This window comes from Molossus molossus, unplaced genomic scaffold (genome assembly GCF_014108415.1).
Source record: "Molossus molossus isolate mMolMol1 unplaced genomic scaffold, mMolMol1.p scaffold_m16_p_8, whole genome shotgun sequence".
NCBI classification, from domain to species: Eukaryota; Metazoa; Chordata; class Mammalia; order Chiroptera; family Molossidae; genus Molossus; species Molossus molossus.
In genome coordinates this window covers 85,222,111-85,246,008 of record NW_023425402.1, presented here as the reverse complement: position 1 = coordinate 85,246,008, position 23,898 = coordinate 85,222,111, and the positions used below count along the sequence as shown (strand labels likewise).

Below are 23,898 nucleotides of genomic sequence, written 5' to 3'. Positions count from 1 at the left end.
TTCCCCCCCTCAGTTCATATCCTAGGTAGGTAGCATTCTCAGTACATAGTGGGGCCTTTTTAGCAGATACTCTATATCCAAGAGCACGTAGTTCTTTCAATAGGTCCATGGTGGCCTCATAACAGTCAGAGACAGTTTTTGCAGCCAGTAAGAGGTCATCTGCATATTGGAGAACAACCTCAGGGTGCTCTTGTCTTTATTTAAAGAGGTCCTGACAAAGGGCCTCATCAGACAACATGGGGGAGTTCTTAAGCCCCTGGGGAAGCCAGGTCCAAGTCAGTTGCCCTGAGAATCCCCCTTTGGGGTCTGTCCATTCAAAATAAAAAAGAGGTTGGCTTACCTTGTCTAGTGGTAAGAAGAAGAAGGCATCCTTCAGGTCGAGGACAGTGTAGACTGTGTGGCTCAGTGGCAGGAGGCTGAGGAGGGTATAGGGTTTGGGCACAGTTGGGTGTATGGTCTCGACCTGCTTATTTACCTCCTGGAGGTCCTGGACTGGTCTGAAGTCATCCGTCTCTGGCTTTTGTACCAGGAGTAGAGGAGTGTTCCAAGCAAAGTGACAAGGGACAGGATTCCTGCTTTGCAGAGATTCCTGATGTGCTTTGCAATCCCATTTGAGCCTTCAGATTAATCGGGTACTGGTGAATTCTCATTGGGGTAGCAGAACTGGATAGCTGTACTACAATCAGTACTATAATCAGGGGCTGATGGCTGGCCAACCCTGAGGGGTTTGTTTCAGCCCAAACAGTAGGTATGGCTGCTTGAAGTTCCTGGAGTAGACGTTAGGCTGGGAAGAGATAGGTTCTTCAAGGAGGATGTATTCTTCAAAAAGAGGACAAGAGAAGAGAATAGCAGTGGGTTGTGACCCAACAGAGAGTGTGGTAGAATCCCCATGAGAAGAGATGGTAGCTCGGAGCTTCTGAAGGAGGTCATTGCCCAGTAGGGGGTATGGGCAGTCGGGCATGATGAGGAAGGAGTGGGTGGTAGTTTCTTTACCTAAATGAGTTTTTCTTGCTTTAGTTCATGGGTAAGATTTTGTCTTTCCTGTGGCCCCCTGGATTGGAATTTTGTCTTTAGAGAGTGGTCCATTCATTTCTTGGAGGACTGAGAAAGTAGCCCCTGTGTAGACTAAAAATTCGACTGGTTTGCCCCCGACATTTAAAGTTTCCTTGGGCTCCCCGGGCTCAGTTGAAAGGAGCCTGGCCCCATCATTCAGCCTCCTCAAGTAAATGGGGACCTCTGATCTGGTTTACCTTTTCTTTAGGACAATCCTTTTTCCAGTGACCCTCCTCTTTGCAATAGGCACATTGCTCAGAGTCTAAGTTAGGCCTTTTCCCCTGTTGTTATTCTGACCCTTTTTCTGGTTCCAATTTCTGGCATTTCTCTCTGGTTTATTCCTTCATTCATAGCTGCCACCAAAATCTTTGCCACCTTCTTAGTTTGGGTCACATCTGGGTCATCGCGGTTGTTGAATACTTGCTGAGCGATTTCGACCCGTTTGCTCAAAACCTTCCCCTCAAATCCTTCTCATTTATGTAGTTTCTTTCCACTATCCAGGGCCGACTGAGTGACAAAGGCAGTATTAATCGCTCTCCTATTCTCAGAGGCTTCTGGGCCTATGGGGGTAAATAACCGGTAAGCTTCCATGAGACACTCAAGGAAGGCGGCAGGCGACTCGCCTGGGCGCTGAGTAGTCTCGCTCACCTTAGATAAATTACTCGGCCTTTTGGCCGCTCCCTGGATGCCCGTAATAGAGCCAGGAGATATTGTTCGAGAGCCTCCGTACCTCGATCGTCATTAGGGTTCGTCAGGTCTGGAGGTAGGCAACAGGCGACTAATTCGGTCAGAGTCGGAGGTGGGATGCCCGTCCGTCCCGAGGACAGTTTTGGCAGCCTCCCTGCATATTCTGTCCCTCTCCTCAGAGGTGAGGAGGACCTGGAGGAGCTGCTGACAGTCACCCCAGGTGGGCTGGTGGGTGTGGGAAACAGTTTCTAACAGAGAGATTAGACCTTGGGGTTTATCCGAGAAAGAAGGGTTCTGTTGTTTCCAGTTGTAGAGATCACTTGTAGAAAAGGGAACATATACCATAAAAGGTCTTTGGGGATCCCCGCCAGGCAGAGGAGCAGCCTGTCGGAGGGACAGAATAGTGGCCGATGAAGAGTCAGGGGCTGCAGCCTCCGCTACAGGCTGGTAAGGGGTTCCTCCGGGGTTTGCGGGGGACTGAGGCTGAGCTTCCCGGGGGGAATCGGCCGGGCGTGGTGGCCTGGGTGCCCCCGTGTAGGGGGAGGCTCAGTTAGCAGAGGGTCCTCAGCTGGAGGCTGAAGGACAGGATAGAGATTCCTTCTAGGTGTAGAGGAATTATTATCCTTCAGGGAAGGCTGAGGTCCTGTCAAGAGAACAGTCCTTTTGGATTTCATAGGACACTGGCATCCTTAAGGTATTTAGGTTTATCAGTAGCGATGTCAATCCAGACATCTAGGTAGGGGGCCTGATCTGGGTGGCCAGGATTGCCCTATATTTTTCGTTGAACCTTAAAAGCCAATTGCAAATTGAAGCTGCTTTCGGGTGGCCAATCAACCCCGAAGGTGGGCCAGGGACGTTGACAGAATTTCTGTAAGTCAAAGGGCATTACCATGGCCCCATACCCAGCGGTCGTTTCTTTAAATCTTGGAAGTTATTAAGTACACATTGCAAAGGAGTTAGAGGCATTGATGAAGACTGACCCATAACGACAAGCGGAACAATGGACAGACACCAGCAGAGACCAACAAGAACTAAGACACAAACAGTAAAACACAGATATAGATACTGGTATGAACAGAACTCAGGCCTGACTGATTCAAATCCGGGTCCAGGGTGACGTCCCATCCTAGATCCAGGCTGGGGAAGTAACGCTGCGTCCGGCCTTCCTCCAGCCACCGAATGGCGCCAAACAGAACTAACCGAAGGTTTGTACTCACTGGTGAGATTCAATCCAGATGGCTCTTAACTCCATCTGTAGACAAATTTGTGAAGACCATCCAGGAAGTCAAGGAGCCCTCCGAGCACCCGGGGCTGAGGACCTCTCTCAGAGGTCTTTCCCTGGGCGGGATGGACCCAAGCCTCCCCAGCAGGTCTAGTGGTCTAAAGATTCCCAAGAAAGGGAGAACCTCACTGGGGCCACCAAATGTTGTGGGATGACAGAGTAAAACAAAGATCACTAGAGAACTAAAGTCAAATGAGATCCGTTTATTAGCTGGCCGGCGTCTGATTCCGAACACCCCTGTGACAGAGTCTTTGGAATCAACCCCGACCTCCTTACACACACACCTTTTAAAGCTTAAAACCACATTCTGGTATGCACTAGGGCATAGCATGTACAGAAGCGAAAATACACAGTTAGGCAGTTGGCTAACCTGGAAACCTGACATTTCTTGGTCCATTATCTGGGAACCTGACATTTCTTGGATGGGTGTTCCAGTTTACTAAGGTTATTTTGATCTCTATCCTGTTAATTAAATTCCTTACAAAACAGGTTCAGCTAGAAGGTACACAGTGATTTTACCAATCATCAATTATGGAGCTATAAACATGTCAGCACACTGGGGTGGCTTACATTTGGGGGGCGTGACTCCTGGGATGCTGTCGAAGTCACTTTCTACACTGTCTTCCACAAAATCGCCAGGGTTGGGGGTTGGAAGCAGTCCTTCCTTTGGCATTGGCTTTTGAAAACCTCACTATTTTGTCTCAATGAATTAACTTCGTGCTCATTTCCCTGATGGACTGTGTCCTTTCCTTGTACTTTGCCCCTTTTTGACACAGAGCAATCCCACCCCCACCAGAGCCACTTAGCCACTGTGAGTCCCCATTTGAGGAAAGTGATCTGGGTTGATGAATGCCCAGTTTGTGTGAGTCAGAGAAGGGGGCAGCTCGGTCGGATGTGCTGTTGAATTTGCACAAAAATTGATTCACTCTTCCTTTGGGGGTGTAAATCGCTAGTGAATGGAGGCTGCAATACGTGTCATCATTTGTTACAGCCTTGCTTGTTGGCTGTCTCTATAACTGAAGCCTCTCTGTGGAGAAGTAAGTCTTCATTCAGCAGCAGGGTAATTGCTTCTGGGCTGCTCACCGAGGAGCTGAGGAAGTGCTTGGAACTGATTTGAAATCACAGAAAACAGCGAGCATTCTTTGTGGTTAACGATGTGCTTCTTTCAAGTGCACCCCAGCCAACGGCAACAAAGAAATGTTTGGAAAGCAAATTGAAAAGCTGTAGGAAAAGATGAAGAGAGTGTGCAACCCTGACACGGCTCAGCTGGGGCTTTGTTAGGAGATATTTATAAGTCTTTGGACTATGCCCCCTGCCCCCATAACCAGATGACAAAGGGACTTTTCCAAGCTTCATGCTTTGTGCATTAGTAATACGCACACATGGCGAGTGCAAGGCTCAACACACGGTGATAGTTGTCAGTGTGTGGTTCTCCCTGGCAGAACAGATGATTTCATGCCAGCCTGAGGACACTGGCAGACCTATGAGTCAAGGGAACAATGCATCTGAATTGACCAACAGATTTCAAGGCTTCAGGCAATCAACGGCAATTTCTGAATTCTTGAGAGAGGCGAGAGGCAAGATTCCACTTCAAAGAAAGTGAATGGTGGTTTATTGATTCATCATTTGTAATGGAGCCCTATTAAAATAAAGTTGCTAGCAAAAGGAACGAATTCATTGTACATCATCATGTTTCTGGAAATGTTTAATGCATATGTTAAGTGGTGCATGCAGATGCCTCACAATGCTGTTTATTGTAACTTTAAAACAGTAACTAATATAGAACTTTTAAAAAGAGAAATATTTCTCTGGGAAGCTTCTTTTAAATCTATGTCTTTGTAACTTGTTAAATTCTAGAGTAGACAGAAACAAAACAAAACAAAACAAAACAAAAGCTATCCCTAAGGATAGTATACAGCGCGTAAGCAGATAGTTTTGCAAAATAAATCCAATCGGTAATTTTTGTTAACTGTAAATTTGGGATTATATATCTGAGTGTTACCAAACAATGAATAGACCAAATTCAATTTACTGTTGAGGTCTTCTTATTGATCTAACGTGAGTAAAAATTAAACAGGTCTTGCTTTTACAGGTTAAATGTTGATGTTTTATGTATTTACTTGCGGCCTCTTAAGAGCTCAGGAGTTTGGTTGGTTGAGGTTATATAAAAAATCACCCTTACCCGGCTGGTGTGGCTCAGTGGTTGAGCCTCAGCCCATGCACCAAGAGGTCACTGGTTCAATTCCCAGTCAGGGCACAAACCCAGGTTGTGGGCCCAGTCCCCAGTGGGGGCATGCAGGAGGCAGCCAATCAATGTTCTCTCTCATCAATGTTTCTATCTTTCTCTCCCTCTCCCTTCCCCTCTCTCTAAAATCAATAAAGAAAAATTAAAAAAAATAATTTACCCCCAAATCTACTAATTACACCCTCCCATTTTACAGGTGAAGAAGCTGAGGTTGGAGTAGCAATTAAATAAATGGCTTGTTTCCCCCCTACTCAGGTGTTCTTTCTTCTCCTGCAAGCAAGCTCTAGTTTACATAAAACATATTCCAGTTTTCTTCCTCAACAGTGAAAGAACATGTGTAATAAAGTACATTTTAAACAGACTGATAAAATAAAATTGTGGTATTTTTTACTACTTTTGTTTCACTATAAATGTCATAGGTATACATTTCTATGCTACGACTTTTCATTCACTGAGTTCTTAATATAACCAGCCATACATCATGGTAAGTACTTATGGTGTATTATCTCATGTAATTCTCACAATAGCCCTATGATGTCAATATCTTATTTCTCCCATTTTGTGGATGTATATTCCTGAGCCTCTAGGTCACACAGCTTGGGGATCATTTGTGACTTCTGCTATTTCATTAAAGTACTCACCTATAGACAAAGAATGTTGGACTGTTCATTCATTTGTTCAACCAATATTTACTGAAGACTTATTGAGCAGTTTTAGATGCTGGGGACATAGCATCAAGTGGGGAAAAGTTAGTGGTATTATAGAGCTCATATTTTGGTGGGGGATGGAGGTAAACAAATAAATAAATGAGCAAGAAAAATATCGGAAGTGATAAGTGCTGTGCCAAGAATTAAAATAAAGTGATAGGATAAGGGGCTGTGTGGCTATTTCAGCTTAGGATGCTTATGATCAAATCATGAAGGGAAATAAGTATCCTAAGATTCTAAGCTGTTTTCAGGATTAACCCTAGTGTTTACAATTCAAAATATTATATACTATGAAGAAGATTATCTGGCATGGGCTTCAAAGAACTCAGTAGACCTTGAATATGGGAAACTGCCTACCTGGAGGAAATATAATTAATGCTTTTTCAAATGTGTCTGAACCGCACGGGCTCTGTTTTCTATTTCTGTGGCATTGTTGCACAGATGTTTAGTGAGCTCAACTGGAGTCTTTCAAGCTTTGATCTAGAGACTTGGTGATTTTATAGAAGTTTCTTAATACTAGGTGTGAATGTTTTTCTCTTATACCCTGTGTTCTTTCTCATCTTCAATAGTCTTAGAGAGCTTTAAGATGTAGAGAAGCTAGACCAAGAAAACCACATGTGTCTGGAGAAGATTTCCATCTTCTAGGCAATTTTTAAAGTAAAATTTTTAAAGTTTAGTTTCCTAGATAAAATTAAATTGCTAACTCACCCCTCCCACCCGGAAAGTTCATGCACTGAAGCTCTCTCATATAGGGACACTCATGGTAGATAAAACCATGTAGAAGCTAGGCCTCCGGGACTTTGGACACCTTTGGTCTAGGCCAGGATGGATTTCTGCTGTGGCAGGTTGCAGTCTAGTGATAGGTAGGCAGAGCTGATGGAGAACTGAGAACCGGGAAAGACACTTCCTGTGTCAGATGTTCTGAAATCTCTGCTCGTTAGAATCACTTGGGTGCCCTTTTACAATTTTTAATGTCCACAAAGTCCCTTCGCTCCATAGCAATTAAGTCACTATCTCTGGGGAGGAGGAGAACGCAGGCATTGATATATTTTTATGTTTCCTGGTGATTCTCATGTGCATACAAGTTCGGGAATTACTGACCTTATGTGGTCAGGTTCTTTGACAGGAACAAGGCGATTCCTTTGTGGGCCACGTGGAGGAGCTTGGAAGAGTCCGGGCACGTGGTGTGGGGATGCCAAGCAGGACTCCGTACAAAGCAATTCAGAGTGACCATTTGATGTCTGAAGCAAGGGCTGGCATTTGGTATTTAAGATTATTTTGTAAAACAAAAATAAAGTGGTTTTCTTAGAATGGAAACAATTGTGAGATGAATTTAATGAATTGATTGACAAGCCTAGGTAAACGAGCAGCAACGGAAGAACTGTGGGTAGTGATGAATACGCCGAGCCAGGACTCTCCTCCTCCTCCTAGCCCTCTATCATTCCTACACACCTTTTGTCAGTTGGTACTTGCTGCTGTATTTCTAAGCAACAGGAATATTTGCCCACACAGAGCCTAAAATGTATGTTATATATGATCACAGGGCATCAGTAGAACATTAATAAAGGAATGTCCCGGATCATTCTCAGTCCGTATTTAAGCCATGAAAAGTGTTCTGCTTGAAAAGCTTTTATTAGAATTAACAGTAACAAAATGAACTCCCTTTGTATTTGGAAAAATTCTCCTCAAGTATTTCTCCAGTTATATAAATACATAGTCTTTCCCTTCCCTCCCACATTCTCCAAGGCTACTAATAACCAGTGCAATGCCCACGGCTATAGCTGCAGAAGGGAGAAGGAGGCAAAGTAGCAGAAGTGGTAGATAATTAGTACTTTTTACAAGTTGATGGCTGTGTCAGCACTGTCACACCTTCCCAAGATACCAGGAACAAGTCCATGCACTTGGCAGGTCCCCAAGAAATACCTGCTGGTGGCTGCTGAGCAGTTAAAAGCAGAAGTCCTGGTGGAAATCTCAGCACTGCTTGCTGCCTCTTCCTTGTGTCGCCCTCGGCTAACTCCTTGACCTCTCTAAGTGACAGTTCTCATTACAAAGAAGGGAATGATGATATCTAATGCATGGGGATTTGTTGTAGTTTAAACCTGACTCTTTTGCCCGTTTTACTTATTTATTAAAGTATAGTTGACATACAATGTGATGTTACTTTCAGGCGTACAACATAGTGACTTAACATTTACATACCTGATGATGTGATCACTATAAGCCTGGTACCATCAATTACCAAACCAAGTCATTGCAATACAATAAAATATATTCCCTGTGTTGTTCCAGTTATACAATAAATAAGTCATAGGGAGGTAATGTAACATCATGCATGAGATTCTTGTGAGGAATAAATGAAATAGGCATGTAAAGCTCTTAGCAGAGTATGTGGCACATTGAAAGTACTCAATAAACACAAGATATATGATAATGAATTAATCACTTAGCGAAATGCCATCAGAAGAGTACATGGAGACAAATGTTCCAGCTTTTCAATGTGGGAAAAGGTGTCTATTAAATGTATAGATGGGGGAGATAGAAATTTGGGGGAAAATTTGAGGGCAAACTTTAAGCAATTGGTTTGTGAACACTTGCAATCTACAATACCTAGATGCCAGCATGGCTTCAATAATTATACATTATACTGACAAGATGCATTTTCTTTTGCATTGATTTGCAGGCCAGTAATTGGGGTATTAAATAAATGGTTCATCCAATGATAGCAGTTAATTACCAGGGTTTCTCATGAGGTCCTCATAGAAGATGGACTAATAAAGTTGAATTAGTTATAATCATAGATATTTAAACATGCATACCCCAAATATGTTGCTAACAAATTGGGTACATTAGGCTACAGAATGAGGACTCAAAAGATAGTAATCTATTAAAATAATGAAAGAAAACTAAAAATTAAAAATTCAACGACAATACAAATAAAGTTAAACACATGGTTAAAAAATTAGTTGTGTATGCCCACAAAGTGTAAAATGAGACTTAATTGGAATTCATAGGAAAAAAAATAAGTATTAGTTCACTTTAAGTTCAAATGATGTGTTTACTCAACACACAGATGCAACATTAGTTAATAAACTCTACCGTTTGTATCAAGGGAAGTAATATTGATATAGTGCTCTGTACTAGGCTAATCACACCAGAAGATACCATCTAGAATAACAGTTTTAAAGGACGTATGGGTGAACTGGAGAAGCCTAAAGGAGGGTTACAAGGATGATTGATATCTCTGGAAACTGGGTACCTGAGTAATGGGACAAAGTTGGCAATGTTGCACCTGGAGAAAGAACAGTTAGAGAAGACATTATTGTCTTTGAAAGAGTGGACAGTCTTCTTAAAGAAATATAGGTTAGATGCTACTTGTCAGGCTCCAGAAGAAATATAAAAGACCTTGTACATTCAAGGGTAGAATATTTTAGCTTTCTATAAGAAATACATTTCTAACAATCAGAAGTCTTAAACTATAGTGATTTGCTTTGTGAGGTAGTAAGTTTATGACCTTTGTCACTGGAGGCATTCAATACTGTGATCATCTCTCCTTTTTTAATTTTTTATTTACTAATTTGTTTTTGTTACAGACGTTTCTCATTTTTTCCCCATTGACACCCTTCTCCCCTTTCTCCCCACCCCATCCCCAGCTTTGTTGTCTATGTTCATTGACCATGCATACATACATGTAAGTTCTGTGGTTTATCTCTCCCTCCGCCCCAAACCACCCCTCCTCTGAGGCTTGTCAGCCTGTACCCCACCTCCATGTCTCTCGGTTAATTTTGTTTAGCAGTTAGTTTAGTTCAACAAAGTAGGAGGTATCACATTACCAGATTTCAGGTTATACTACAAAGCCACTGTAATCAAAAGAGCCTGGTACTGGCACAAGAACAGGTATATAGACCAGTGGAACAGAACAAAGAACCCAGAAATTGAACCAAGACAATATGCTCAATTAATATTTGACAAAGGTGGCAAGAGCATACAGTGGAGTCAAGACAGTCCCTTCAATAAATGGTGTTGGGAAAATTGGACAGCTACCTGCAAAAAAATGAAGCTAGAACACCAACTTACACCATACATGAGAATAAACTAAAAATGGATAAAAGACTTAAATGTAACTTGTGAATCCATAAAAATTCTAGAAGAAAATGTAGGCAATAAAATCTCAGACATCATACTCAGCAGAATTTTCACTGATACAACACCTAAGGCAACAGAAACAAAGGAAAAAATGAACACATGGGACTACATCAAACTAAAAAGCTTCTGCACAGCAAAAGAAACAACCATGAAAATGGAAAGGGATCCCACTACATGGGAGAGCATAATCACCAATGATACATCAGATAAGGAGTTAATTTCCAAAATATATAGAGTGCTCATACAACTCAACAAAAGGAAAACAAAAAACCCAATTAAAAAAATGATCATCTCTTAAGAAATATTTTGGAGAGAAATCCTTTGGTGGGAGTTGGGATTGAGGTATCCTTCAGGTTGTCTTTCAACGTGAGTATGATGCTGAAAATAACTTTATTCCACATTCATACTTTTAGGTTATTCAAGAAATTGATAAAAGGGAAGACATTAGCAACTATGAAGCTGTCTTATTTTTTTTAACCTGCTCCCACTCTAGGTGGAACCACTGGGACCAATGTCTGTCTTCCCGACTGCCACTCGTATTGCTTCTTCTCATTGTTCTCTACACTGTAGCTGTAGTAACACACGCACACACATGCACACACACAAGTGTGCATATATTTTTCATGTCAATCACAATATGCCTCTTGCTCCTGAACACTCACATGACTTTCATATAAGCCTAGTGTTTGAGTTCTCCATACTGACCTACAAGGTGTCACACCACCTGGGGCCTCATCTGATCCCTGTTCACCGCATAGATCCATCCTGAGCACCACATAGTTCAGACATACTGGCTTTTATTTGCTTCATCAAATTGGATAAACCCACCCTCAATTCAGGTCCTTTCCAATACCTGCTCTGTCTTCCTGGAATCTACTCCTCCACACTTTTTTGTAGTTGGCTTCTAATTGTAGTTTATTTCTCAGAGTTAGTATCATTGCCTCAGCAGTGACTTTTCTGATCACTCAGCCTGAAGGCTCTCCACTCCCTCTCTATAATCTCTGTGTTGTTTTCCTATAAACACTTTGTATCTAAACATTTTTTGTTATATTATTTAAATTTTAAAAAGTGTCTGCACTCTCCCCCACCTAAACTATAAGTTTTTTATAGCAGGGACTTTGTTTACTTCCTGTACAAACCAGGTGCCTTCAGCCTTACAAAAGGAGCTGAGGAATAGTAGTCACTCAATAAAATATGTGTTGCAAGAAAGAAGAGGAAGGAAGAAGTGAGGAAGGAAGACAGGAGCTTTCTTCTCAAAATTCATTCCTTGCAGAAACTGGTCATAGATGGTTAAGAGACATCATCTAAACATTTTTAAAAATTAAGATGATGGGACAGGATGAAGGTAAAATAACATCTTATTTCAATGGTAAGATATGAAGTTGCTTTTTTTCACTAAAGTTTATTGTTAAAGAGGCAAAATTTTAATTTTACACTGCATTTCTAATAATTCTATAGAGATAACAAAGTATTAGAGTACAATAAAATTGAGATGAGATGATTGTCTGCGGGAGAAAATGAAGGGCGTGTACTTTCAGAAGGCAGTGCTTATAGAACAAGCAGGAGGCTTGGGGTGCCCCTGGGGGGCTCAGGGTTTAGGGGGCCCCTCGGGGGGGCTCTGGGGGTCCCTCAGTGGAACGCAAGCTGGCAGTGTCACATTCTGGCATTCTGGTGGCTACACATCTCTTATTAACACCTAGAGTTTCAATTTTACCCGGAGTGGATTTTTTAGAAGGCAAGCCCCCTTCTCTTCCATTCTGACATTTTGTTCACATTTCTAATATTAGTGAAGAATATAACATTAAAATCAGCTGGTCTTGAAGTTCTGAAGATTGTTTTATATAGTTTGTGTATAGTTATGATTTTTGTGGATGAAAAATGCATTCCCTTTAACATAAAAATATTTATCATTTTACTATCAATATTATTTAACAACCATAACATGGAAATTGATACGACAAACAAATGTTTGAAGGAGCAAGGCTTTTGAGATGTAGAAAAGGAAGAAAAACTACAAGCACCTGTTGAAGAAAATGATGACAGATGGCAACATTTTTCTCAAGGTTTCGCGTGCAGCTGTGCTCACATTCAGTTCCCCAGGCTGAACAGTTTATTCACATCTTTTATTACACCGCTGAGTTTTCACTTTATCCTGTTTAACAGAGCACCAAAGCTCTCTTCTGTTACAGAGATTTTATTCAAGAGAGAAAAAAAGGCTGACAGTGAGTGAGAACCAATTTAACTCTGTGTAACCATGTTTTTAAGAGGTCATAGCGATTTCGTAGAGTATAAAAGCTAGCTTTTGGGGGGCTGTTATGTTAATTTGAAAGCGGCAGCCGGTACGAGCGCCATCATGCTTAATGATAAATGCCAACTTCTGCTAATGCTGACTTGACTATTGCCACACAGCATTTTGAAACCTTAATGATATATTTCATAATTTTTTCAAAGCTTAAAGTGTTCAAAAGAAAAAATACCCTGTGAGATCATGTTTCAGGAGTCATATTTTTTAGGACACCACTGCAGACTAATTTTGTTGCTGGAGTCTAATTATTAACTCAGATTTTCAGGGGTAATAATAGGTAATATTTATTCTTTATCCACATAAAAGCCATTGATCTAGGGTAACATTAATTCACATTCCATTTTATAGAACATTACAATGAATACATACAAGAAAGAATGGCTTCTGTGTATCAGCTTTTATATTTACGTAATTAAAGCATCTAAATATTTTTATTCTTAAACTCTTATAAAATCTCTACAGAATCACGACTCTCCGAATCTGCCCCAATGTCCTTGCTTTCAGAGTCCATTTTAAATTACTTAATTACTTAATTTTTTTATCAGTATTTTATATGATATTTATAAAATATGCAATATATTTAATACATATATCGTACAATTAGATTTTTATAATGGCTGCTGTTCATGACAATGAGCGTGCACTGTGATCAAATTCCTGTTTTTATTTTTTATTTTTTTTATTGACTTTAGAGAGAGATGAAGGCAGAGGGAGAAAGGGATAGAACATCAATGAGAGAGAATATCGATTGGCCACGTCCTGCATGCCCCCCACAGGGGATTTGGCGTTTGTCCTGAGCAGGACAACTTGGGCGTGTGTCCTGAGTGGGACTTGAACCAGCGACCTTCTAGTGCATGGGTTGACGCTCAACCTCTGAGTCACACCGGCCAGGCCTGTTTTTATTTTTAAAGTCCTGCAATGTCAAGTCCTATAGGAAGATAGCTGGGGAATGGCCTTCACCATGGATTTGCAGTAGAGCTGCACCTGGGTCCATTTGCTAAATGGGGCAGGGCGTGGGGGTGAGGGACCCTGTTCCATGCTCATTCTAAAGGTGAAAACCAGTAAAAGTGATCTGGGAAATTTCCTTAAATATCTCACGAGTACTACAGTGTGGTTTTGTGAATATAAATTTCTAGGTGATCTTATTGTATTCAAACTCTTAGTTGGTTGATGTTTTACTATCAAGTTTATTTTCTATTTTACCCCATAGAGCAGTGGTTCTCAACCTTCCTAATGCTGGGACCTTTAATCCAGTTCCTCATGTTGTATGTGGGCGTATCTGCATGTGGGCGGACCCGCCTGGAGACGGATAGAGGAGCGGTGTCTCAGTTCCTAAGACCATTGGAAATATGTGTTTTCCGATGGTCTTAAGGGACCCCTGTGAAAGGGTCGTTCGACACCCAAAGGGATCGTGACCCACAGGTTGAAAACTGCTACCCTAGAGAATAAATGTTACAAAATACCTATTCCATTTAATTATTGACTTGAATAACTTTATCCCTTTGTCACACTATCAGGAGGAAACTCTTAAACTTACTGAACATATTTTTTAAGGCTTAGTCAATTTCATGAAAGATTTTTTTTTTGAAATATTTTTTCTTTATTGATTTTAGAGAGAGCAGAAGGGAGAGGGAGAGAGAGAGAAACATCGATGAGAGAGAACGTCAGTTGGCTGCCTGCTGCATACCCCCCACTGGGGATTGGGCCCACAACCTGGGCATGTGCCCTGACCAGGAATCAAACCAGTGACTTCTTGGTGCACGGGTCGACGCTCAACCTCTGAGCCACACCGGCCAGGTACATGAAGGATTTTTAAGATTGACAGGTCTTTGAGTGACTGTTTTCTTTTCCTCCCTTTTTCTCCTTTTTCCCCACTCTCTTTTCCTTCTTTTCTTCCTCCAAGCAAGAATAATTGAATGATAGGAAATCTGGGACCTGGCCTGTTTTTTTTTTTTGGCTTTTTCCCCTTCTCTTGTCTCACTTAATTGTTCTTTTAAGGGTTGCCAATATGCCGTTTTTTATTGTATAATATTGGCATCATTAAGACTGTGTTTGATTATAGACCATGTATTTTATTAGTATAGGATGAAGGAAGAAAAAAGGTGGTACTGGGGAACGTTTTGCTCCCACCAAGTCAAACTATTCCTATACCACAAATATGTGAATATTGGAAGATGGTTCTTGGGTTCTTATTTTTTATTTTTATTTAGATTTAGCAAAAGGAAAGGTAGGATGTTCCTTTCAAAATTACACATTTAATGAGGCTCTGCTCTATCCAAGTCACTCTGCTAGGTACTGAAGATATAAATTAACATTAGAAAACACTCTAAAACATGGCTTCTCTCTTTCAGCTCTGTTTTTCCTTTCCTTTAAAATGGGCAGGGAATGCTCTCCTAGTGTAAAAGGATTTCATGCATAAACATTTTTTTCTAAATGCTGATGTCATTTTCATAAGATTCATGTCCATTTAGGGGCTAAAAGGTTGTAACAACATCCCCAGAGTTCAGTGCCAGATGTGTTTGCATGGCGGATCACGCAGACCCAAACTCATTCTAGCATCTGGTTAAACACATTTCACATCAGATCTTAACCATATGTGAATATAATTGAGAGCAAGTGAGAAAGTAATCTGTTTTCTCCCTCTTTTTGTTCTATTTACAATGTAAACCACTATTCTAAAGTTACACAATATTAACTGGATTAACAAGATGAGGTCTCTGTTTCTAGGCAGTTGACACAAGATTGAGAAGATAAAGCTGTGGCTAGAATATATTGCGTGCTACATAGGAATACAGTAGAGGAGTACCGATTCGGATGGGGAATAATCACTTCCAGCGAGAATGATTAAAGAAGATGTTATAGAGGAGATAGAGTCATGAGTCTGGAAGACAAGGAAGTTTCAATGGATGGAATTGGTGGAGAGGATATCTGAGTAGGGCGAGGAGAGAGAGAGAGGAACAATGTGAACGAAAGAGCTGGAAAAAGGCAGAGTATTTAAGGGGAATAACAAATAGATAATAGAGATCATGTGATGAGATTAATGATAGATATCCTGAAAAACCAGGTTAGGCTACATTTTAGAGAAACTTGCATCTAAATTATAGAACTTTTTACTATATACTGTTGAATTAAATGTATTGACACACTGAGTGATTTTAAAGGAAGACCTTGACAGAAATATGTAGGTGGTAGAGTCTGAACTGAGATAGAAGTTGTATTGAAGTAGAAGGAAAAGGTGGGTTATTTTTTCAAAGGAAGACGTGATATGAGCAGGGGCTATCTTTGGAGTTGTGAGGAACAGAGGAAGAAGTTAATGAAGACTGTGGTTTTGAATGTGGATGGCTGGGAGAATGGCAGTATAAATAAAGAAAATCAAGAAAACTAGTCTTACAGATTGAAGGTGAATATAATTTTTTATATATTGTATTTGAGAGGACCATAAGACTTCCAAGTGAAGGTATCCAATAGACTTTGGATATGTGATACTGAATAAAAATGATGATTGGAAACTCTTAAAGTAGGCGAGTTTTCCAAAGGAAGAAATATGGAGACAGAGGAGTATAATGTCAAAGAGAAAACTTTAATGTCCATTTTAGGACATGGGGATGACAGGGACCGACTGTCAGGTGTGCAATCAACAGCAGAGGCTTCTCAAAGTGGGGAATGTGGACGCCTTGCCTTGCGTTCAGGACTGACTTTTCTCCGAGTTTCGAGGGGAAGAACTCATCATTAAGCTTGATGTTTGCTGTAAGGTTTCCATAGATGCCCTTTATAAGTTTACCCTTTTATTTCTAGTTTACTGAGACATTTTACCATAAATGAATGTTTCAAATGTTTTTTTCTGCATTTATCAAGATGATGTATAGTTTTTCTTTTTTAGACTTTTGATACAGTGAATTGCATTGATTAATTTTCTAATGTTGAACCAGCTCTGCATGGTCATGACATAATATCCCCTCCTTCCATTTTTTTATATCATTGGGTTCTATTTGCTAATATGTGTTTTTAAGAAAATTTGCATATAGACCTATGAGAGACAATGATCTGTAAATTTTCTTGTCTGACTTGATATCAGGGTAATGCTAGCATAAAAAAAAAATGTCTCAAAGTGCCCTTTCTTTCTTTATGTCCTAGAACAGTTTGTAAAAGATTGGTATCTCTTCCTTAAATATTTGGTAAAATCCCAAGTAAAAGCACTTTGGCTTAGAATTTTCTCTGTAGGAAGCTTTTTACCCATGAGTACATTATAGGGCTAGTTAGAGTATCTCTTTTTCAAAGTTGCTGCTCTGTGTCTTTTGTGGAGTTTGCCTGTTTCTCATCTAAATAATACAAGTTTTATGCATCAAGGTGTGCATAATATTATTAACCTTTTGATGTCTGTAGGATCTACTTTAATATTTCTCTTTCATTTTATTTACATCTATTATTTTCTACTTTTCCCATCTGCTTCTTGTTTTAATTATCTCTTTTTAGGCTTTCTTTAACATTGAGTGTGTTTTATGATTTCATAAAGTAGATACTATTTAGGATACAATAATGTGAGCTCTTAGGCAAGATGTGAGCTTTCACAGATTATTACTGAAATTCTCTCAGTAAAGTGAGAGAATAAAGTATGATCATAGGCTGAGGGTGGGGAAATGTTGACATCCCGTACAGAGAAGATTTAAGATATATGAGATATATGTTGTGGGAGGTCTCCTGAGGAAATAGCAAGAGAATAACATGAATTTACAAGCATTAGTAAGGGCCCAGCTGAAGTAGACATGTAACTAATACTCCTGCTTGGATAGCTAATTTGAAAGTATGTTTCCAAATAGGGCTTACAAATGGAAAAACGGGGAAAAATTATAATGGAATGTTTCACATTTCAATTCTAGTTGTAATCAAATCCTTTCATGTTTTCCCTCATGAAGCTTGAAGATATCAGCTCTTTTAGACAATCACATTTTTCCAGGAGTTTGGACCCTGGACATAATTGGCAGCTGTCTTTTCTGCACACTGAACACAGCCACTTACACTGGGCAGATGAACCCAAGGATTTTAAATGAGACCCGAGTGACGGTTCTCCCATTTTCTTTCTCAGAGCTAAGTTATATGAAAAGCCAGAAAAAAAGGAGAATTGCTGAAAGAAATTGGTTTTGGTGAATGGAAATAGAATGAATGGAAAATTGGCAAGCCAGCTGGGTAGTTTGAAGGACTAATGGTTTTAGAAACATGTTTGTAAGGCTAGGATAATTATTCTGCTCTTTGAACTGATTATATTTGTACTGTGTTCTTTTTGTTTGCAAAAGCTGTGATTGCTTGATTCATGTAAGGGGATGTGAGCTTAGTGTAAAGGCACAGTTCATTTATCTAAATTCTTTGTTGTCCATAAGCACTATTATTTCATTTGCATATTGAAAATCTGTGTAATCAGAAGTGGGAAAAATCAGTTTCATAGGCATATTTCATTTGAATTACTTTCACAATTACAACCAGTTCTCAGAATATATTTTTTTTGACAAACCCCAACTTGAGCAGTAGGAAAAGTAACATTTTATGCAAAAAACTTGATATAGATATTTTTCATAGACAAAAAAAAAAATGAACTAACCCATACTTTTCCAGAAATGGCCACCCTGTATAGAACAGAGTGCCTGGGTTTGAATACTGGCTTTACTGCTACATACTAGTGTGGTCCTGGGCAAGATGCTTAACCCTTTGGGCTTCAGTGTCTTCATTTGTGAAGTAAAGCTTTATCTTATGGACTTGATATGAAGATTAAATGAATTAATATATGTAAAATGCTTAAAGTGGACCAGATGCATAGTATGTTCTCAGTGAATTTTAGCTGTTACTAGACTGAAAAAGTTAGGCCCTCAGCTTTGCCAGTAATCTGGGGTTTGAACAACATCTGTATCTGGGACTCTGAATGTCAAATTTACACACACTTGGTATCTACCTTAAAAAGGTACTAGGAAAAAAAATTTCCAATGCCATCCATCTGAGTGTGACATTTATTGATGGTTTAAGGTTTTTTTCTTATATACTAAATTTACTCTCCCAGGCATAGCAATCATTTCTTCAAATGTAATTTTAGTGTTTGTAAAGGTCATTATAATTATGTTTCAGTGTGTATATTCTAAATCAACTCTTTGTGATTTACCAAAAATAAAGTATCATTATATACTGAGAGAAAGAAAGCAGTATGCCCTGGCCGGTTTGGCTCAGCGGTTAGAGCGTCGGCCTGCGGTCCGGAGAGACCCGGGTTCGGTTCCCGCTAAGGGCACGTACTTCGGTTGCAGTTTGTCCCCAGCCCTGGTTGGTCGTGCGGGTGGCAGCCACTCGATGTGTCCCTTTCACGTCGATCTCTCTCTTCCTTTCTCTCCCTCCCGCTCTGTCTGAACAAAAAATGGAAAAATGTCCTCGGGTGAGGATTAAAAAAAAAAAAGTGCCAGCCTTTGGGCAGGTTCTGGCTTTGCTCCGAGCTGAACCAGTTGTTTCACTTTGGGGCAAGCACTTTCACAGTTCCTCTTTTCATTTGCATAAGAGGTGAAAAGTACACAGGGATCGCGAATGTTCCATCTCTTTTGATGCTTTATGGTATTTTACATTTACACCGCTTTTTCCGGAAGAGCCAGGCGTTCGAGATGGGTCAGTTTCCTAGAGAACTGACTGCCCACCCCGTTGGAATCCTCCAGCCCCTTAGTATTTTTCAGGAATTAAAAACTGACTACAGATACAGGATTTTATAATAAGTAAATCCAGAATCAATTTTTAAAGGTCTTATAAATGCTCTTAATCTAATTTTGTTTCTTTCTGAATTTAAATATCCTGATTTCCCCCCCTCATATTTTCCACAGGATTATTTTACAAATGAAAATAGAGAGTTGACAAAAGATTCTCAGCAAGATTACCACCTAGAATATGCGATGGAAAACAGCACACACACAGTGATTGAATTTACCAGAGATCTGCAAACGTGTGATAAAAACGACAGGACTATAACGGTAAGGAGTCTCCAAGGGAAGGCATGTCTGAATAAAAGGTACCTTTGCAGGGTGAGACCCTCTGCAGAATAAAAGGGACAAATGTTTAAAAATAACCTTTGAGTCACATAGTCTTTGGGGGACTGTTCCTGAATTTTCTTTATGAGTCACACACAAAAAAATCTGACTATAAATATGTATCAATAAAGGCATTTTTATGTGTGAAGCTAACATTCTGAAGAGCTGTTTCAAGTGTGTATGATTTGCCCTGGCCGGTTTTGCTCAGTGGTTAGAGCGTCAGCCTGCAGACCAGAGAGTCCCGGTTCGGTTCCCGCTAGGGGCATGTACCAAAATAAATAAATAAAAATAAAGTGTGTATGATTTGATATCAAAGATTTTCAGCTTCTTCTCTATAATGTTTTAAAACATACAATAGATAAAGATGGGAAGAAATGTTACAGGAGAGAGAAGTATGACACTGAATGTAATTCATCTGATTTGTAACACAGTCATCTTAGGAAGCTTCTAAAATCAAGATGAGTAGTAGACTGATTAAAATTGCCTCTCAACATATTATACAAAATTTCTTGTTGTCAGACCTCATGCAAAAAATAATATCTTTATACATATGCAAATTAAATATTTAGAGACTATATCATTCAGATGGTACTTTGGGAGTTCCCACAGATTTCTTAGATCAGTTTAACTTCGAATGGGCCCACAAAATTCTCTCTTTTATTTGTAAAATCAAAGCTTAAAAAATAGAAATGTAAAAATCTGAAGCTGTTTTGATTAACATTCAGCTTAAAGAGTAAAAGAGGAAGGAAAAAATCACATGCAAAGACATGGATCACTTTTTTATGTAATCCACAGTACAATTATACTTTAATTGGAATAATAATTATTGTCATTTGACTTATTAAGAAAGAACATAGCTTTTAAAATAGATAGCCTTTGCTGCATTATTTATTTGCAAAGTTCTTATTACAAAAATCTGGCAAAGACCCCTTTCTGTCGGAGGGCTGAATAATCTTTTTATACCCCAGGAAACCCTCCCTGCGGCCCCCCACCTTTGGGGCAATCTCCCTTGGTTGCTAAATGGAAACTAATTCCATTTTACAGTATCTCCTCCAGGTGGGACATAGCGATTCATCGGATTTGTAATTAATTCATCTTAGTAAGCTTCTAAAGTAGAGATGAATAGCACACTGATGCCTTAGAAAATCCCAGGATTCTTAAAATGGCTATTAGATAGATTCAAGGTTAACAAACAAACCCAGAATCAGGATTGCCTCCTGTATTTGCATTTTATGCAAATTCATACATGTAACTGGGCTAGTGTCTATGAAAGTAGAATCTCTGACTTGGAAAGTAATTTCAGTTTTCATTCTATTTATTTATTTTCCCAGAAATGTTTGCAGCATTAAAACGGGTTTTAATTTTCCCAAATCCCAGCTGCTTAACAGGCATGTTTGCTTGGTAACTACCAGTTGCTGGTTTGGAGGTTCAGCATGACAATGCTGCGCTGTTTTTGCATGCATGAAAGCATACCTACCGGTCAGCTGTCCTCCACTCTTGCCTGCTGAGAGAGACATCTTCCCCCTAAACTTGTCTGGATACTTAATGACTGAGTCACACTCACACAATTAATGTTAGAGACTTCCAAATGTTATTATTCTCTTTCCTTCACTTCTGTATGTTGCTTTACATAGAGTTCTTTAAACTCAACTTGTTGGTAAGGGGGGTGCTCTGCTGAGACATAACCCTGCCTGTCTGGTCACCAGGAGAGCACTGTGAAAGTGATCTGGGCCTATCACCACGAAGATGTGGGAGAAGATGGTCCCAAGTACCACAGCTCCAACCGTGGCACCAAGAGTCTGCGGCTTTTGAATCCTGAGAAAACCAGTGTGTTGTCCACAGCCATGCCATACTTTGACCTGGTCCATCAGAACGTAAGTTTCTTCGGGTTTTGTGACAGTAGGTGGTAGTGGTAGTGGTGGGGGGCGGGGGGTGGGTATTGAAAGTGTGTAAGAGTTTTTACTTACTGTATTTAACTGTTTGACAAGAGAATGTGACTTTGTGTCCTCCTCCCCTTTTTATTAAGACAGGTCCCCATCCCAAACAAAGATACGACATATTGGTGCCAAATGTTTAAGATTCCTGTGTTCCAGGAAAAGCATCATGTAGTCAAGGTACGTGACTCACTCACAGGCCTAAAGTTATTTTGTTATTAATGGAGGAGAAATTGTTCTTAAAATGAAAATGATAACAACTATATAGAAATGATTTTCCATTTTATGAAAGTATGTAGAGAACAAAAAACTGGATTATCTGTCACACACTCTATTTTAAGAGTCACTGAGAGAGTTTGGGAGAGTTTGGATTATAGCTAGTTTTTTGGGTTTTGTCTCCTAATTTTACATGCTCAGGCTAAAAGTTTGGGGATGCATTTGAACACCTCTAGTTATTTCTCAGACAACACTTCTACAATCGGAATCATTGGAATTGCAACTAAAAGTAAAATATTTACGTACTGATAAATTATATCCAGGAAGGTTACATTGCCCACCAAAATGGTTTGAGAATATTTACTCCATTGAATATATTGAATATTGTCATAATAATAATGGTTACAGTAGTTCTGGAACTAGGAAAACAAGAAAATTAGTGAATTTCTACAGAATTTAAAAAATACAGTACTGTGTGGTAAATAAGCCCAGTTCGCCTGTGGCATGTAATTCCCTCCCACTCCCACAGGCATTGGCCTCCCCCAAATTTTGCCTGTAGTTAGTGAATGAACAAGTATTGAAAACATTTACAGGTCTTGGCTCTGTGCTGGGAACGGTGAGGCCGTTCCACGGTGGCTGAAGATATCCACGGCCTCAATATTGCAGTGAGATTGTAGGAGTCAGGACCAAGACACAAGACAGGATAAGATAGGATTAAATAGTGCGTTAAGTACTGCAAACATTCAGGTGGCCAGACACCGCCAGCCCTTTGTCAGCCCTTTGTCAGCCCTCGGACTGTGTAAGGAAGCAGTGTGGATGTGAGGAAGGAACAACCTTGTAAATTCTGGAATCCAGAGGAAAATCTGTGGGTTCGATTCTCAGGTCCATTCTTTAATTAACTACGTGTCTCAGGTAAATGCTCTCGGGTAACAGTCCCTGTAGGTCCCAATCTCCTCATCTGTAACAGGTCATAACACTTTCCCTACCGACCTCAAAGCATTTTGGCAGAGATGGAAACACTGAGTGTATTCTATGAAGTGACTTACATTTGTTCACTTCTAAAATATTTGTCCAGTGGCACAGATCTGCTTTTTATTTACAGACTGATTCATCGCTGCTTAGAGAGGCAAGAGGAGCAGGTTGAGAAATGTTTATTGAATTAGTAAAGTTGTCCTAAATATTTGTGGAATGTTTTTGCAATCAAAACACACCAACAGTCCTGGCTGATTTGGCTTAGCGGTTAGAGTGTGGGCCTGTGGACCAGAGAGTCCCAGGTTCGGTTCCCGCTAGGGGCACGTACAAAAAAACACACCAACAACATAAATGCAGATAAATCATTTGCCTCTGGGCAATGTGATTTTCTCTTTCTTACATGTAAAAGGGGAATGCACATTCTAGCTGTATATATGAATACAATGACTTGATGCTTTCCTGATACCATGGAAAAGCCTTTCTCAGAAAAGAGAATGTTATAGGTCTACAGGGTGGGGCAAAAGTAGTTTTGCAATGAGTATGCAAAACACAGAGTTAACTCTTGTATTATCATTTATTAATTATTGTATTATTTTCCGTGAGAACAACTGTAAACTAAACCTACTTTTTGCTCCACCCTATATATACTGTGAGTCATATATCACTGTGTGCCATTCGCAGTAAATTTAACTGGAAACTGGTTCAGAAACCAAAACAAGTGCTTCACAAAAAGCGATCCATTTTTCAGCAAATGTTAATTGATGGGATGCAATGTCCTTAATCACTTAACACTAATCCATTTTTATTTGTGTCATTCTTAATGCAAACAATTAAATTGAATGAAATAAAAATAATTGTCTACCCTTAAGGGATGGCAGTATATATTCTCACCCTCCACGTAGGACATTTGCTCCTCATCTAAGAATTCTTAGCTAGATGTCCCATCAGAAACATGTCCTAGTAACGCTAAGATTTCTGGGCACCTATTATCTAAGGGTGTGCTTAGAATAAAGTACTTTTGGGTCTACATTGCCGTCTTCACAAGGCATCAAGGGGCCCTCAGTGACTTGAACGGCTGTGGAGCATTTTTTGCAGTGTGTAGAGGTCTCTAAAAGGGCAAAACTTCTTTATCCTAGCCAAGGAGATTTGGGGAAAGGGCAGTGGGCCAGAGGTAAGCTTTTGCTTTTGCGGGGCAGAGGGTTGGTGGCCAGATTTTAAAATTCTATCATGATTTAAGAATACCACTTATAATAAAGTCCTGAGCTTGTTGTTAAACCCTAAACTATTTTAAAATTCATTAAATATTAT

At 39.9% G+C, this 23,898-nt stretch overlaps 1 protein-coding gene across 1 annotated transcript in view; it reads left to right on the top strand.

Moving 5' to 3' along the window:
- MOXD1 (monooxygenase DBH like 1) overlaps window positions 1–23,898 on the top strand; it is a 91,220-nt gene that overhangs the window by 9,540 nt on the left and 57,782 nt on the right. Inside the window, exons 2-4 of the mRNA XM_036248802.1 lie at window positions 19,265–19,411; window positions 21,175–21,342; window positions 21,499–21,582. Of these exons, the coding sequence (XP_036104695.1) occupies window positions 19,265–19,411; window positions 21,175–21,342; window positions 21,499–21,582 (399 nt within the window). The remainder of the gene's footprint in view (window positions 1–19,264; window positions 19,412–21,174; window positions 21,343–21,498; window positions 21,583–23,898) is intronic.